The 15220-nt window shown below is 37.4% G+C and overlaps 1 protein-coding gene across 2 annotated transcripts in view; it reads right to left on the bottom strand.

Moving 5' to 3' along the window:
- KCNQ1 (potassium voltage-gated channel subfamily Q member 1) overlaps positions 1 to 15220 on the bottom strand; it is a 357709-nt gene that overhangs the window by 246138 nt on the left and 96351 nt on the right. For both annotated transcript variants that reach the window (XM_042785622.1, XM_032984887.2), the window contains exons 6-10: positions 14535 to 14675; positions 6435 to 6545; positions 3819 to 3914; positions 1452 to 1574; positions 270 to 411 (exon numbers count right to left, since the gene is read on the bottom strand). In XM_042785622.1, coding sequence (XP_042641556.1) covers positions 270 to 411; positions 1452 to 1574; positions 3819 to 3914; positions 6435 to 6545; positions 14535 to 14675 — 613 coding nt within the window. The remainder of the gene's footprint in view (positions 1 to 269; positions 412 to 1451; positions 1575 to 3818; positions 3915 to 6434; positions 6546 to 14534; positions 14676 to 15220) is intronic.

Here is a 15220-nt window from a genome sequence, read left to right as displayed (position 1 = left end):
ACCAGCCTCAGATACAGTAGCTCTTCTGTCAGGCAGAAATGACAAATAATCTCAGTTTGTCTGCAGTGGAGCATGCTCATTAAAGGAATGGTTGAATCTTATCCAGACAAGCCAGCAACCAAAATCAAAAAGCAAATTATTCTTGCATTAGAATGAAAAGAGCTTGTTCTGTCCTCAACCTCTCTCATACAGATATTAAAGAGAACCTATGTGTAAATGACTAATAGAAGCCATTACAGTTATTGGCATTTTATAATGGAATTCCTTACCAGAATTCTCATATGCTTCAAAATTGAACTCAGGTTTCCTGTCTTCCGTCACATGGTCATAAGTGATATGTGGAACAGTTAACATCCTATCTGGAGAAGAAGGCCCATTGTCCTTGTCTAATTTAAATTTCTTCTTTTTAACCTAAAAATACACATACATTAAATTACTCAAACCAAGCCATATTTAGTGGTCTCTTCAGTAATGGCTTCAATAATAATGCAGTCCCCAACGAGCTATAAACAGTCAAAGGAGTGCCTGACCAATTACATTTTCATGATGCTACAACTGTGTGTTTCTCAGTAAGATTTCCCCTCATCCCACCAAAACTGGCTAATCACTAGAATTCTGCACATTGTCCCTAGCAAATCCTTTGCCTGCAGTAAAAAAAAAATCTGCTAGCTCTGTCACAGTTTACATAAATCAAACTATTCTAGAATATCTTTACTGTTTGATGGATGCAATAAATTACACCTTCAGCTAAAAGCAAATGGATATATTGCCACTGAACTCAGGTGAACCTGGAATACTAGGGAAGATTTTTGCACATCTTCTCCTTCCAGCTTGAGGCTCCTGTGCAATATTCTTACAACAGAGAAGATGAAGTATTACATAATCTAAAGATTCTAACAAGATATTTTTGTTGCTGTTTTTTAAACAAAAAAATTCTTAATTTACAGAATCAGTTGATACAAAAATACTACTGTGTATAGGTATAAAATGTCTTCAGCATAGAAGCTTAGAAAGCCACGAAATCAATCACTGAGAGAAGCAAGTTTTGTTGTTTGTTTGTTGGGGTTTCTTTGTTTTTGTTTTTTTTTTTTTTTTTTTTTAAATTTAAAAGTTACTGTTTTGGAAATAGACATTTTCTTTCTTTCCTTTGCTTGTAGTTTTCCAAACAACAACAGTAAGCTACTGATTGATGTGCCCGAGCTAGGTCATTAGTGCTCTTTTCCAAGCCTATATATCCATTAAAAATGTCAAGCTTGGGAACTGAAGCAAATTAAGTTATAGTTTAAAATGCTTGGGAACTGAAAATCTCAAAACTGAAATGAAAATAAAACTTTGAAACCAAGTAATAATCTGTAAAACAAAACACAACAAATAGCCTCCAGAGAGTAAACAAATTCAATCTAATTTAAAAATTTTAAATTACTCTAATAGGAAATGTTAGTTACTGGTACCATCACTGATTTCTTCGGTTTTGGACTGGGTGACAGCAAATGATAATTTCTGGCAGGTTTTCGAATGTATATCTTCCATGTAGAAGAGTCAGGGTTTTCTGCTGCATAGCATCTCCATGCAGTCTAGAACAAATATTTTAAGCAACAGAACAATTAATGCAATCGGATTTGTTGCTAACGGTACTACAAAATAACATCCAAGTAGCACATTAGTCATTTTTTATTTAATAGTATTCTTGAAATTCCCCACTGGAAACAAAGTCAGCATGGTTTAGAATCCTTATTTACTAAACAGAAACCACATAGCTTCAACTGGGCAAACCAGAAGAGGTGTCTTTTCAAGTGCAATTTTTGTTCTCATTAGCAACAAACAAATAATAAGAGATAATTCTAGACTGGACTCAAAAGATTGGAGCTGAATTTTTTGCTCTGCCTCAGTTTTTCTCTCTGACTTTGAGCATTTTGCCTATGGCATCCTGTGTTTCAGGAAATAACAAATCATTCTTCCCTGCCTCACAAGGGTACTATCAAAAAAAGAAAAAGCAATTGCAATGTGGTCAGTAGGGCTATATTCATGCAAAGAAATAAGACTGTGAAGCATGAGGGGACAGCACCAATGATTAGACAGAAGCCCAAACCAATGCTCCCTCCTGCCAACCACCAATGATTAAAGTACTATATTGTAAGACAAAAAGGAGGAAAGGCAGGGCTATGAGACAAGGTCAGAGACAAAACACTACTGCATTCTCTCTTAAATGTGCAAATATCTCATCAGAGTTGGTTAATCATTAGTCTCCAAATTAAAAAGGTAGATCCTCACTTACTCATTACATGAAGAAAGGACACATGCATACATACACAAAAACTGAAGTGGGAAAGGCCAGAAAACACTAGATGAAAGAAACAAAGCAAGGCAGAATGACAGAGGAAAACAGCAGTTGGAAAGCAAAGGATCAGACAGTCACCATGTAAATCCCACCATGGTTAATAGGATACTGAAAGAAACAACTGGCCTCTAGAAGAAAACAAGGAGGAATACAGGAAAAAAAAAAAAGTATCACTCGTTTTCAGCTGCTGTCTTGTACTTATTTCATAAACCTCTTGGTTTAAGAAAGTTATTTGTAGAGCACTTATTAAATTGAGCCTTTAGAAGTCTGAGACTATTAGTAAATCATAAATATTACTATTAAGAACAGGTAGTCATCAATTCATTGTCTATCTTCCACTCCTCCTTAACATTTCAGATGGAGCCAAGCAAAACATTATGGACATGCAGTCTCAGACTTCTGAATAATTTGGGGTTGATTTCCCAAAAGAGTCAGTGGGAATACTAAAAATCCATTCTTTGCAAAAATCATACCTTTCTCTGACCATGCAATCCAAATGAAACACATTGAGTCTGAAGATTTTTGGCTAATCTTTGGCTTTAACCAGAGCCTTAAATTTAAACCTTTTTCACATTAACTCTGGGACTGTTTAGTTTCAAGCATAAACTTTACAGTTAGCTACTGTTTCCATAAAGAGCCTGACCTGGAAATCCACATTCACTCATGAAGCTAGAGAAATAAGTCATATGAGAACGCAAAAATGATACGGCTTAGGTGTACATCTAGATTTCTTTTAAATTTGAACCCGGTGCTTCTAAAGCTACATGCAGATACTGAGGGAGGGAGGAAAAGCTGGAAAAGCCTAGAATGAAACAGTATTAATGCCTCTCCAGAACGATAGTGCTGGCTCCACTGAAGCAAAGGATAAAATCTCATTGACCTTACTGACACTGAACTGCAACTGTATTTTTAGCAGAAGGGGTTCAAATTTTTCAGCCTGTATGTTGCCCTACATAAAAAGACTGACTTTGCAAAATCCCAGTGGTTCCCAGCCACCCATCCCAGAGCTGAAAAGTTCAGATAAGATTTTTCCTCATTCTGACTTAATTCTTCTCAATTTGAGATTTTTAAGAATTTACTTGTCCCAAGGAAAATGAAGCGTATCTGACATTTGTATTTACAAGCAATAATGTATTTTTTAAAAGTACAATGTTGCATGAAGTCTTCTCTCTATTTTTCACTACTGCAAGCATCGTATTTCATAACATTCTCACCAGGTAAATTGTTCTAACACTAGAGGATAGCCTTTGGTTTTGATTTTAACCAGATGAATCAGACAGTTTGCACTGATTTGGGAACAAACTTTTCTGCTCGTTAGTTTACATTAAAGGTGGGATTTCCAAAACTGTTTAGAAGACTTGCATCTGAAACTCCCATACATTTATAAAGGGGAATCAGGCATGGAAATATTGCCAACAGTTTTGAAAAAAAATTATAAAGGGGAAGAAATGATATTATGCAAAATGTAGGAACTCAGTACCTGTATGAGAGAGGCAGCAGCTGGAATTTGACGGTTGAAATGCTTCTGTCTCTGTTTCTGTTGTACCTTTAGAGCAAAGCCTGAACCAAGAATTCCCTGTGGGAAGAAAGAAAACACAGATCTAATTTTTTTTAAGGGGGAAAAAAACCACACATAAGCTTGCCAAATTATGTTGTATTAATAAACTTCTATTCAGCATCATAAACCCCAACTAATTATTTAGAGGAAATGACTTAATACTGTTAAATTTTTAGACTCAGTTAGTATTACTTGTTGAAACAAACTATGAATGCTATCATGCCCTAATCCAAAGCCTAGTTAAGTCAGCTGGACTAAAACGTCAAAGAGCGAGCAGAAATGATATTTCATACCCTCTAAAAGCCTCATAAAAGCTTGTGCAGGGGAATGACAGAATAGGGAGAAATATTAACCCAATGTGCTTAACATCATTTTTATGAGAAATAGAGCTTTGGCATGGCATGATTCAGGTCACAAGAAAGACCTTTTAACTGCAGTATGGTAATTGCTATTTCCATATGTTAACCCATGCTGGGAGGTGAGGACAAAGAAGGGCAAAAAGAATATTACAAAACGGCCAGGACTTCAGCAAGTTCAGCACAAGGCCATCTAATCCACTCTCAGGACAAGGAACATGGACTAATGGCACTGGACGGTGTACAACCCAAAATAGTAGTTATACTGTCTTCTGAGGCCAAGTCCAAAATTAAGTACAGAGCGAGTCGTTTACGTAGTTCATTTGCATAGCTATAGAGAGATTTAACAGAGTCTTTAGTAACACGGATAAAAATGAGATCTATAAATCAGCTTAAATGACTACACCTACTCAACCAAAGCATAATTCATTTTCTACATACAATAGTCAATGTGTTAGAGCAACCAGTGATCTTGGCTCAACCTCTAAGAACTGTGTTCTAAGAATCAGCAAGTGTTTTGAAAGGAACAGGAAAGGCCCTTCCTATTATGTTCATTTAGTTAAGATCAAAGACTTAATGATGCTTCAAACATCACTTATTTGGGAAATGAAGGATCTCTGCTAGATCCAGAACCCTTTCCAGTTGTGTTTAGCCACAACAATTATTTTTGACTGTGATCTCAGCCAGCTCCCCTTATTTAAACCGGCAACAAGGCAGCGTATAATAGTTACTACCTATCAACTATTTACTGCTAGAGCTTCAAACCCTAAATTTCCCCCTTGGGCCAACTCACAAGAACAACTTAATTCAGTAAACAAAAATCACACCAATAAAGGGGTCTCTGTTGCTGTTTTACTTCTACAAACCTCTAGGGAAATCTGACAGGTAAACATAAAAGCATTGCTGTGAAGGTGGGGCTGCTACACATTTATTTATGAAACATCTTTGCTGGCATTCAAGTCTGAGAGAAGAAAAAACAAAACAAAACAACTCTTCAGTCAAATAGCAGCTCTTGGCATTTTTCTTACAGATCATTTAATTTACCAGATCTCTCTTCTAAACAAGGAATAAATGGGAAAGATATTAGAATGAGGTGGGGTGAAGAATATGCTTTAAAGGCAAACTGATGCTGGAGAGTCTAAAAATCTACTTACTTACACTCCCTCTGCAAAAGGTTGCACAGCTTTAAAGTAAAAGACTAATTTTAAAAAAACACTGGAGTTTTAATAGTTATTATTTCATGTTGTGAAGAATTTTTGTGACAGTACTGGCAGAGAAGTATTTTGATCCATCCTGTACTTATCCCCACCACCTCCCTGCCACAACTACACTGAAGTCTGCTAACACAAGCATTCATGTCACTGAACTGAAAAACTTGCTGAAAAATAAACATTTTAACAGCACATTTCAGGTTGTACAAACATTTTAACAGCATAATTCAGGAGTATTGCTAAACTTGTGAAAAAATTACCCTTAACTACTCTTGGCACTGAACATTTTAGCTTTTCAAACCACAGCCCAGGTTTCGCTGATTCTGAATTTACTGTTGGTACTCAAGTGCCTTGTTTCTTGTTAGAAAGTACTCGGGAACCTGTTTTCAGTGCAGAGTGCCATAACACCCTTGAAAGCTCAGCCCTGGGTCACTTTTGCAAATGGGACTTTGGCCATGGTCAGATGCTAATTTGGCAAAGATCTGCATCAGTGCTCCTGGCTGCTTATTGTCTCTCTGCCAGTGACACCTTTTTGGCAGCTTTGCTAGAAGAATGGTATGTACAGGAACTCTACAGTTCACCCTGGACCTAATCAGTTGAGTAGACTATGAGTGAGTGCCGTAAAAAGCCATAACAACAATGTCACTTAGCCCAGAAGTAATTAGCATAAAAAATAATTTCCTTTACACTTAGATGATCAGAAAAAGCATTTGAATTAAACATCTCTTTCTCAAATACATACCAAATCTGGTGTTGCATACAATAAACACTGCACATTTACTTTTTTTAACTACTTACAGAAGCCCTTTTGCTTCTACAAGCTACATATATTTTAATGGCAATATAAAAGTTTAATACAAAGACTTCATAGCATCAGGTGAAATGAAAGATTAAAGAGTCAATAACAAAAGTTTCCTCTGATGACTAATGAGTCAACACCAAATTCCCAGCTACAGCACAAGAGAACCTACCGCAGGTAGTGCAAAAAATGAAATTGCGAATACTGAAAAACAAGAGGCAATGGTCTTTCCTATCCAGGTCTGAGGCACTTTATCCCCATAGCCAATAGTTGTAACAGTCACCTGTAAAGAGAAATACACAGAGCATTACAGCAAGTATTCACGTGGCAGATTTGGGTTGCTGTTCTTTCTTCCTTCTTTATTTATTTTAAAGAAACATTAGTTGCATTTCTAACTCTCCCAATGACTGCCTGTGTGACATTAATGAAGGTAACTCCCCTCTCCAGATTTGCTTCCCCATCTATAACAGATGGAAAACAGTACAGGAAATTGAATTACAAGAAAATACATGGTTAAAATCTTATAAAGATTTAAGTCTTCATGGCTGAGGCAACTTTACAGCATATGAAGCTACTGGGATGGGGGGTTGTCTGCCCATGTCATACGCTTTCCTTAGAGGGAGGCTGCCAACAGTTCTGAATGCCAGATCTTCTTTATGGGCAGGAGATGTTTGCTGAGAGTATTACAGGGCTGTTGTATTGGAAGAGCATATAGATACTGTAACCATGGACTATGACTGGGGTCAGACATGAAGTATTCTAGAGACTAATATTGGTATAAATGGCAAGAGAAGCTGAAAATTTTCCATGCTGTAAAGGTCCTGAAAATATAGTCTAACGACTCACTAATTCATATAATACATCAAGAGCAAGAGCAGATAATTTAATGCACACACGCAGGAAACATCTGTTGAATCTGGTTTTCAAAATGCTGAAGTAAAAATTACCACCACAGTGATGTAGCATAACAAGGCTTAATAAGTCATTATTTGCATGAGCTCAAGGGAAGAATGGATTTGTTTGAAGCAGAAGGATACATTTGGCATCTGAGAGCAATTTAAATTCACCTATGTCACAAGCCATTGCTGAATTTGGAAATTAGAGAGATTTTTATCTGTGACTTTGAAGGGAGCTAACCAAATGAGAGCATGTGAAACGACGTGAAGCTCGCAAGCCGTTGAAGCATACCTCTGTTGCCGGCCGCTCAGATTTTATTCCGACAGCACGGGGCCTCGGCTGCCCGGGGCACAGCGGGGGTTAGTCCCAGGCAATGGCGCACCCGGGCCGGGCCCACCCTGTGCCGCAGCTGCCCCGGCTCTGCGGCCTGGGGTAACATCTGCCCGGCGGCTGCAGAACGCAGGGAGGGCAGATTTACAGAGATCTGTTAAGGGGTGAAGGGCGGGAGAACCCGGGTTTGGGGAAACAAAAGGTCACGACAGGCGCTTCAGGAGAAGCGTGGCTGTCGGCCGCTTTAATAATTGTCCGTTCCTGCTAAAAGATGAGGCACCAGAGGGAAATCCTGGGGATGCCAGTTCTGACCCGAGCTGTACCTCAGGAACACGAGAAGCCAGCCGGCCCTGCTCAAACCTGCCACCTCCTCAGCAGCATCGCTACACGTCTGTCAAACACACAACACGGGGACAGCTCTCCCTGCTTGAGGTGGTGATGACAAAAGCTTATCGCAAGTTGCTGATACTCAAAGCATTAAAGTATTAGCATCTAATGCGAGTTTTTAAAATGTGGCTTATTTCCCAAACTGTTTCATATCCTACAAAAGCATCTGAATTATTAGTAAGGGAAGTATCCAAGTACCTTTGCCTGTATTCCTGAAATAACTGTTGAAATACAACCTTAATTCGGGGCCTGATGCGGAACTGAAAGGATGGTGTTACCTCCTTATCTACATAAGGTAGGAGGGTCAGTTTTAAAAAATAAATTTAAATCCTAATTTCTTATTACAATTTCCTGTTCAAAAAAGATGGTATAAAAAAGGAAATAAAATGATGGGAAAAATAATGGCCTCCAATACCTTCTTACATAAAAGATTATGAGAGAAGATAGTGGTTGATGCCTCAGTTTTTTAAAAGATTTACAAATACTTGCCATTGAAAAGTTTTATCAACGATTCTGTTACAATCTTAACATGTTGAAATACAGACATTAGCTAGAAATGTGAAAAGAAATAGGTACTTTCAAGCTGACTGAAGTATAACTGAAGAAAAATTAATATACAGCTACGACATATTTGTCTTCCCTTTCCCACCACCGCCTCTGCCCATCCCTTCTGAATTGGTCTATATGAAGCATCAGTGACACAAGAAAAGTATTTTCTCTTCTGTTTGTTTAGGAGGTTTTTTTTTTTTTAAAAAAAAAAAAAAATTTGCAAATTGGGTTGCAAATCAATGTGTGTGTTTAAGTTAACATTTTTCTCTGCTCTCCTGACTCTAATCCATCTACAAATGCATTGTATTACAAAATTATGTTTTCTTTATTCCCCAAGATATATCCTGTTGAAACCTTACATGCCAAGTTCCTACCCTAAACGATTTTTTACAGCCAGATTACAACCCCCTAAAGAGTACAATACTAAATTTACAGTTGTAAAATAGGATCTTATAATGGAAATACTGACTCAACTTCTACTCTAGCATAGTAAGTATGTTGGCATAATGAAGTCAAATTGATACAAGAGCTCACACATTAAATTTTCATTGAAAAGCAGCTTGTAAAGCTAATTGTTTTAATTAGGAACAAAATCATATTCATCCATTGTCTATTTCAGAACTTTGATCTGATGTACATCACCACAGGCTTTGGTATTAAGACTAATCTTGTTCCTGTTAAACATGCATCAATGAAGGCGGAAATATGAAGCAAAAATCCACCCAGCAAGAAGAAATAGTCATGTTCATCAGCACTGAATAGGGAAGGGATTTTATTCAAGGCTATCAGGCTATAGTGAGCACAGCAGACAAATCAGGTGAGTTACAATGCTGATGAAATTCCTGCTGTGTGCCTTGCAAAAATTTGGATAGTTAAACAGCTAGAAAATACAAGAACGCATAACGCAGAGGTATTAAAAAGGCAGACAACACAGGAGTGAGGGATCAAACATAAGCTAAAAGATTAAAAAATCCAAGCATTGAAGCAAATAAGGGCAAGTGGCCTTATAGAAAATAACTTAACTACCTTGTTTCTAAATTTGCAGCACTGCAACTTCAAAATCAATTGCACTAGATGAGTTTTGCATACCAAATACCACTCAGAAGTTTCTGACCCACTCACAATGCCCATCTTGATTAAATCAAGTGATACAAGAACAACATCCAGCAATACACCAGAAACGCTGACCAGCTCCCTGATGTCTTTGCAATTGAAATACAGTAAATTGCAAAATGGTTTGAACGCTCTCCTGTATGCTGAGGTGTAATGAGCACATTAGAAGCCTTTCTACTGCTTGACATCTTACTTGGTCAACTGCATTCGTGCAAGTTGAATATAAAGTAGAATCTTTCCAAGTTGCTGAAATCCATGCACAAGCGCAAACCGATTAGACACTCATGCTTTTTTTACTGTGAAATATGCAATCTGTATAAAGAAAAAAAAAAAAAACAAACAAAAAACAAACAAACACAAACCCTAGTGATCGTTTGATATTTTGAATTCTTTTCTACACAATATTTTTTTCCTTGTGCATATAAGGATGTTAGTGATAAGAATGGATTCACACAACAGCATTTCCACTTTGCTCCAAATCACCTCTGTGTACATTTCAGCACCCTGAGAAGATTCAAGTTACATCCTTCAGATGAACAAGTTAAGAGACTATGGTCTACAGGAGACACATTTTTTGAAACATTGGAATTAAATTGTAATCCAAAGGTGAAGAAAGGACTTCCTCGTCACTACTATTACGAACATTTAAAGGGATGTTTGGATTCTTTTTCTTATAATTTCAAACTCATTATCATTGCAGGCTCACACCGTCATTCGCAATGCAGTTGAAGTACATAAAAAGACACTGAAACACTTCTAATAACCTAGGATATGAAATGAAATGGAACTACATATCCAGTTGCAAACACAGGAGCTGCAAGATGCACAGATTGCATGCAAAAAGAATTTTAAAATACTAACCCTTACATCTTCCGACCCCCTCTCCAGAAATTCTTAAAATAACCAAATCCTCCTCCTCCCCCCCACCCCAAAAGCCCCAAGCACTCCATCCCAAAAACTAGGGAAAAAAAAAAAAAAAAAAGGGATAACAGGCCTATGGTTGGTATTCTTGACTTGTAAACCACAAAAAGAATAAAAATGAAGTGTCGCTTTATGCCTAACATTGTCCTCAACAGCTTTTTTAATTTAGAAGGGGGGAAAAAAAGAGTTCTGAATAACACAAGATCCCTTTTATGTAGCAACTTTTCAATATTTATGTTCAACTATTTATAAATTAAATCAGATCTGTTCTAATTTACAAAATGTTCTAGACACGTGTAGTTTCAAGTGGTATTTCCTGCAAACTTTCAGCAAAGCTTTCCCACAATTTTAGCTTTCCATTTACATTAGGCACATACTGATAGGCTTTGCTAAATAGGAACATGAATTTATGTCTGCTTAGAAGTAAGCAAACTTATCAATGTTTTGTCGAATTCAGTCCTTGGTGAGAAAGCATATATCGATAAACTAAAGGAATGAGAAACTCTTAACTAAAGCTGGTACTTGCAGACAATTGCTCAATCCAATTCAAGGCAATTCAAAGGAACAGGCACAGTGGAACATCCATATATTCAATAATTGCTTGTGGCAAATGGTGTTCATGATCAAAGAGACAGTTAGTACAATCCACATAATGGTTTTCCTGAAGGATGTTTGTTCAGATGTGGAGGTTGGAGATTGTGTATCATTCAGTGGATATCAAAAGGAGAGCTCCCCTCAGTCTGCCTGAGGCATGACTGTATTTAAGAGGGGGTGGAGGGTGGGGTGGAGGGTGGGGTGGGGAACAACCAAAAAAGCCCCCAAACAAACAAAAAAACACCAAAAAAAAAGACAGTGAGCTGGTAACATTCCCTGATGGGGGAATCAATCAAAGATGGTCATCTTTGACAGATCTCGTGAGAACATTTAGCATCTTATTAATTTTTTTTTTTTTTTTTTTTAATTCTTGGTTTTATTGTCCAGAATCTATACTATGTTTTTACGACTGTTAGTCTGGACATGAAGGACAACATAAGCAGACTAATTTTGAAGACTGGCACTGGGGAGCTGAAAGATACATCATGTTACTTGTATTTTACTTTTAAATATTAAACTTGTCTTTTGAAAGACATGGAGATAAGCATCCATCAGCAGAATTACATATACAGTGTGTGCTGCATTCAAACCCAGCAGTAATACAGAAAAATCTTTTCTCTATGCCACAAGGTAGCCTCAGGTTTCTCCAAGAAGCCCATAAACCGGAGTGGCGAATTGCTACAGCCCAGAGTTCTCAAGGAAATTCAAACAAAGCCCAGGAGGCCAATTTACATATGGAAGTGGAAAAGCAATATAGAGTTATAAATACCAACAATGACAATGATGAACACTTAATTGAAAGTTATGCACCCTATGGGTATGTCTACAGTCAGCAAAGCACAATAATATAAAAGTACCCAATCCCAGATGCAGTTTAGTCGTGGCAACACCAACCTTTTGTATGGTTTATTTTATGCGATGTTACACATTCTGTTGCCACTACCCAAACGTCTTGCTTAGCAGGGTAGACACATGCTGAGATAGGAAAAAAAAGTGCCATGGTGTAGAGTGAGAAAGGGGGTGTGAAAACATTATCAAGTCCTTTTCTGTTAGAAGTTTTCTCTCCTGCATTAGGTAAGTGCACTTTCAAAGAAGCGAGATGAGTTACGTTGCCAGACAGATCACATATCCGTGATGGTGTTCAGGACTGGAGCTGTGAATTATCCTCTTCTGCGTTTCGGTTCAAAACAGACTGAGACAGGTTTCACTAACTGGAATTTATGGTTCAAGCAATTCTTAAAGTTCTGGCTAAAACATAACAAAAACGTTTGAGATCTAACACTTTGAGAAGGTTTTTGTACCAGTCTGAGACCTTCATTAGGAAGCATCCCCGATACTTAATGACCTCCCAGTTACTGTCCTAACTACAGGGCTTTTTCCTAGCAGAAAGCATGAAGAATATTACAGTATCGAGACATCAGAAATGGATAGACCTGAATCCATTTCAGTTTTGTTTTGCTAAAGCCTTTTAGAAGTTAGCAGAAGTGTAGCATCTGCATTTAGAGCAGACCAAGGACACCGAATTCTATTTTAATATTAAAGAAATTACATGATGGGTTCATTGAATGCTGCATGCTGCAACATAACAGAAGTTATAACAGAGAAAGGATATTATCCTAATTAAACCTATTGGTTAAATAAGTTTATTGTAATTAGAAAGTCAAAATAACAGGCCTGTCTATTAACTGAGTAGTAATTCCCTGAAAGGAGAATATTTCAATATCCTGACAGATCATACTGCTTCTATGGAAGGTTTTCCTGTCTTTTCAGTAAGCCAGTCTGGTCTGTCACATACTCAATTTTTAATGCCAATGACAGCATGTGTTTTTAAATGCAGCTACATCTGCCACTGTTAATTACCAAGTCATCTGACCGCTGCACTGGCAAACAAAAACGCCGTGATGACACCAAAGTTCTGAAAGCGCTACTCGCCAGAAAGCTGCTTCCTCGTGCTACACAGCAAGGCTTCTGATCCTAAGAGGGGCTGTATTTAACCATGGCAGACAGCAAGAGGAAAGAGTTCTGCAGCAGATCCTAGCAGCAACCTAAATAAAACCTGTTGTATTCAAAGAAGGCTACGTACACATTTCAGCACCAGGAGACCTACAGCACCCTTGCCCGTCAGTAGGCCTTTCCTTCCTGAAACAGCAAGTGGTACTGTTTGTAGAGAGAAGACTGTGTAAGCACAGACACGCAGAGGTTTTTGAAAAACATTTCTTAAAAAATACAAGTTTTATTAGTGAAATGAAGGCATTAGTAAGTCTTATGTACGAGAACAATAGGACTAGTAGTCTAATTTTTAACAAAGAAATAAACTGCCTTTTGACTTAAAACAGCAAAGAGAGGACTCCAGAAGATCGGTACATTTTGAAAATGCAAACACAAAATCATTAGTGATGCCTATGCATTTTAAAGATCTCTAGCACTTAATGATCATGGTTTGTTTTGTTGAGCTACATACAATTAAAGCAGATAAAACCCAAGTCATTGCTTGAATGCTAGCGATAAGGAAAAACAGCTTCCAAAAAGTACCTTTCTTTGAACTGTAATAGGAAAAGGAAAGGGAAGCAATTACAGACGGGAAATCCCAGAAGACAGCAGCCAACCTAATCTTTGCATATCATGCAAGAAAAGAAAGTGGGAATTGTTACTAGCAGAAGCAACAAAATTAAAACATTTATTAAAAAATAATCCCAGAATAGAGCTGCCGAACTAGTAAATACACATAATAAACAAAAATAGAGACAACTGTCACTAGCAACAGCAAGAAAACAGAACTTTATCAGCAGAACTAAAGATACATCTACAACCAAGTGTGGCAGCACCTTAAGAGAAACCTAAGAAATCTCTGAGCAAGATGCTATGTCGACATAGCACAGACGAATGCCACATAAAAATACTAAGTGGGCTCCAAAGAAATATAATAATTTTAAAACAGTCCTGCATCTGGATTTCTCAGGTATCTCAGATGCTCCTCATTCTTGAATTAGTCCATTCTGAACAAACAGGGAATTACTGTCCCAGGTGGAATTGCAAACCTTAGGTATCTGTTTAAAAGAATAAAAAGGGACAAAAAAAAAAAACAAACTCAAACACACACACAACAAACGCCCCAGAACACTAGACCTGACTTAGCAAGATGCTTACCACCTTAGAAGGTTGTACCCTACCCATAGAGAAAGGTAGCAAGAATTAATCACTGTAACAGAAGGGAAAACAGGATAAAGAAATAAGAATAGCTGTTTCTACATCTTCTATACATAATTTGATCTCTTCACATCGCTTAACACTAAGAACACCAAATAAAACTACTGATTATCTACAGTATTTTCTTAGTTTCACAGAACTATAAAACCAGAAAGTGTATTGAAGCAATAAGAGGCCATTTCAAAGTGCTGTTCCTACTCCATGCTTGCTTGAACTTTACTACACATTTGAAGGTGGTAACTACTTTTAGTACATATGAAATCGCTATACTTACTACTCCCCACCACAGGGCATCCGCATAGCTGCCAAACTCTGTTTCTCCAGAATCATTTACAGCATCTTTTTCAGCCAGGTACACAAAATAAGAGGAAAAAATCAGGCCCAGAAATCCAATGTAGAGTGTAGTTATCAGTTCCTGCAAAGAGAATCAAAATTATGGCATTATGATATTATTGACATACTTACATTGTCTATCACTGATGGTTTTTAAAAGATAATTGAAACAGAAGAATGTAATTTCAGCAATCAATAAACATTGACACTGACTCTTGGCTGTGCAAATTATCAAAAATCCACTGAGCTCAATGGTGAAAGAATTTACACCACAGCTGCTGACTTGGCCCAGCACGCACATTTCAAACACAGAGTCAGAACAACCTCCTCACTTGCAAGCATGACTCATTAACCTTTTGGTCACCAAAAAGTAGTTGGGTAATTTTTTTAGACAGTGCCAAATTGAAAACAACTTTGGAGTTTACATGCACATTTTCAGAAATATTCAAACTGCTTTTCAGAAGCCTCATTTTCTGTGGTTTTGTCCAACTACAAGTCCAAAGTTTGACAAAGTGGAGGTGAGTATTTTTGATCTTTTAGGAAATTTTTGTCCCTTGAATAAGGCAGGATGACCATAGTTGGTTATAAATAAATGACTGCCTGGCTCCACACTAAATATATTTGATA

The sequence above is a fragment of the Tyto alba genome, unplaced genomic scaffold (assembly GCF_018691265.1).
Source record: "Tyto alba isolate M040663 unplaced genomic scaffold, T.alba_DEE_v4.0 Super-Scaffold_8, whole genome shotgun sequence".
Taxonomy (NCBI): domain Eukaryota; kingdom Metazoa; phylum Chordata; class Aves; order Strigiformes; family Tytonidae; genus Tyto; species Tyto alba.
The sequence above is the reverse complement of the archived record's forward strand: the minus strand, read 5'-3'. Positions and strand labels throughout refer to the sequence as shown.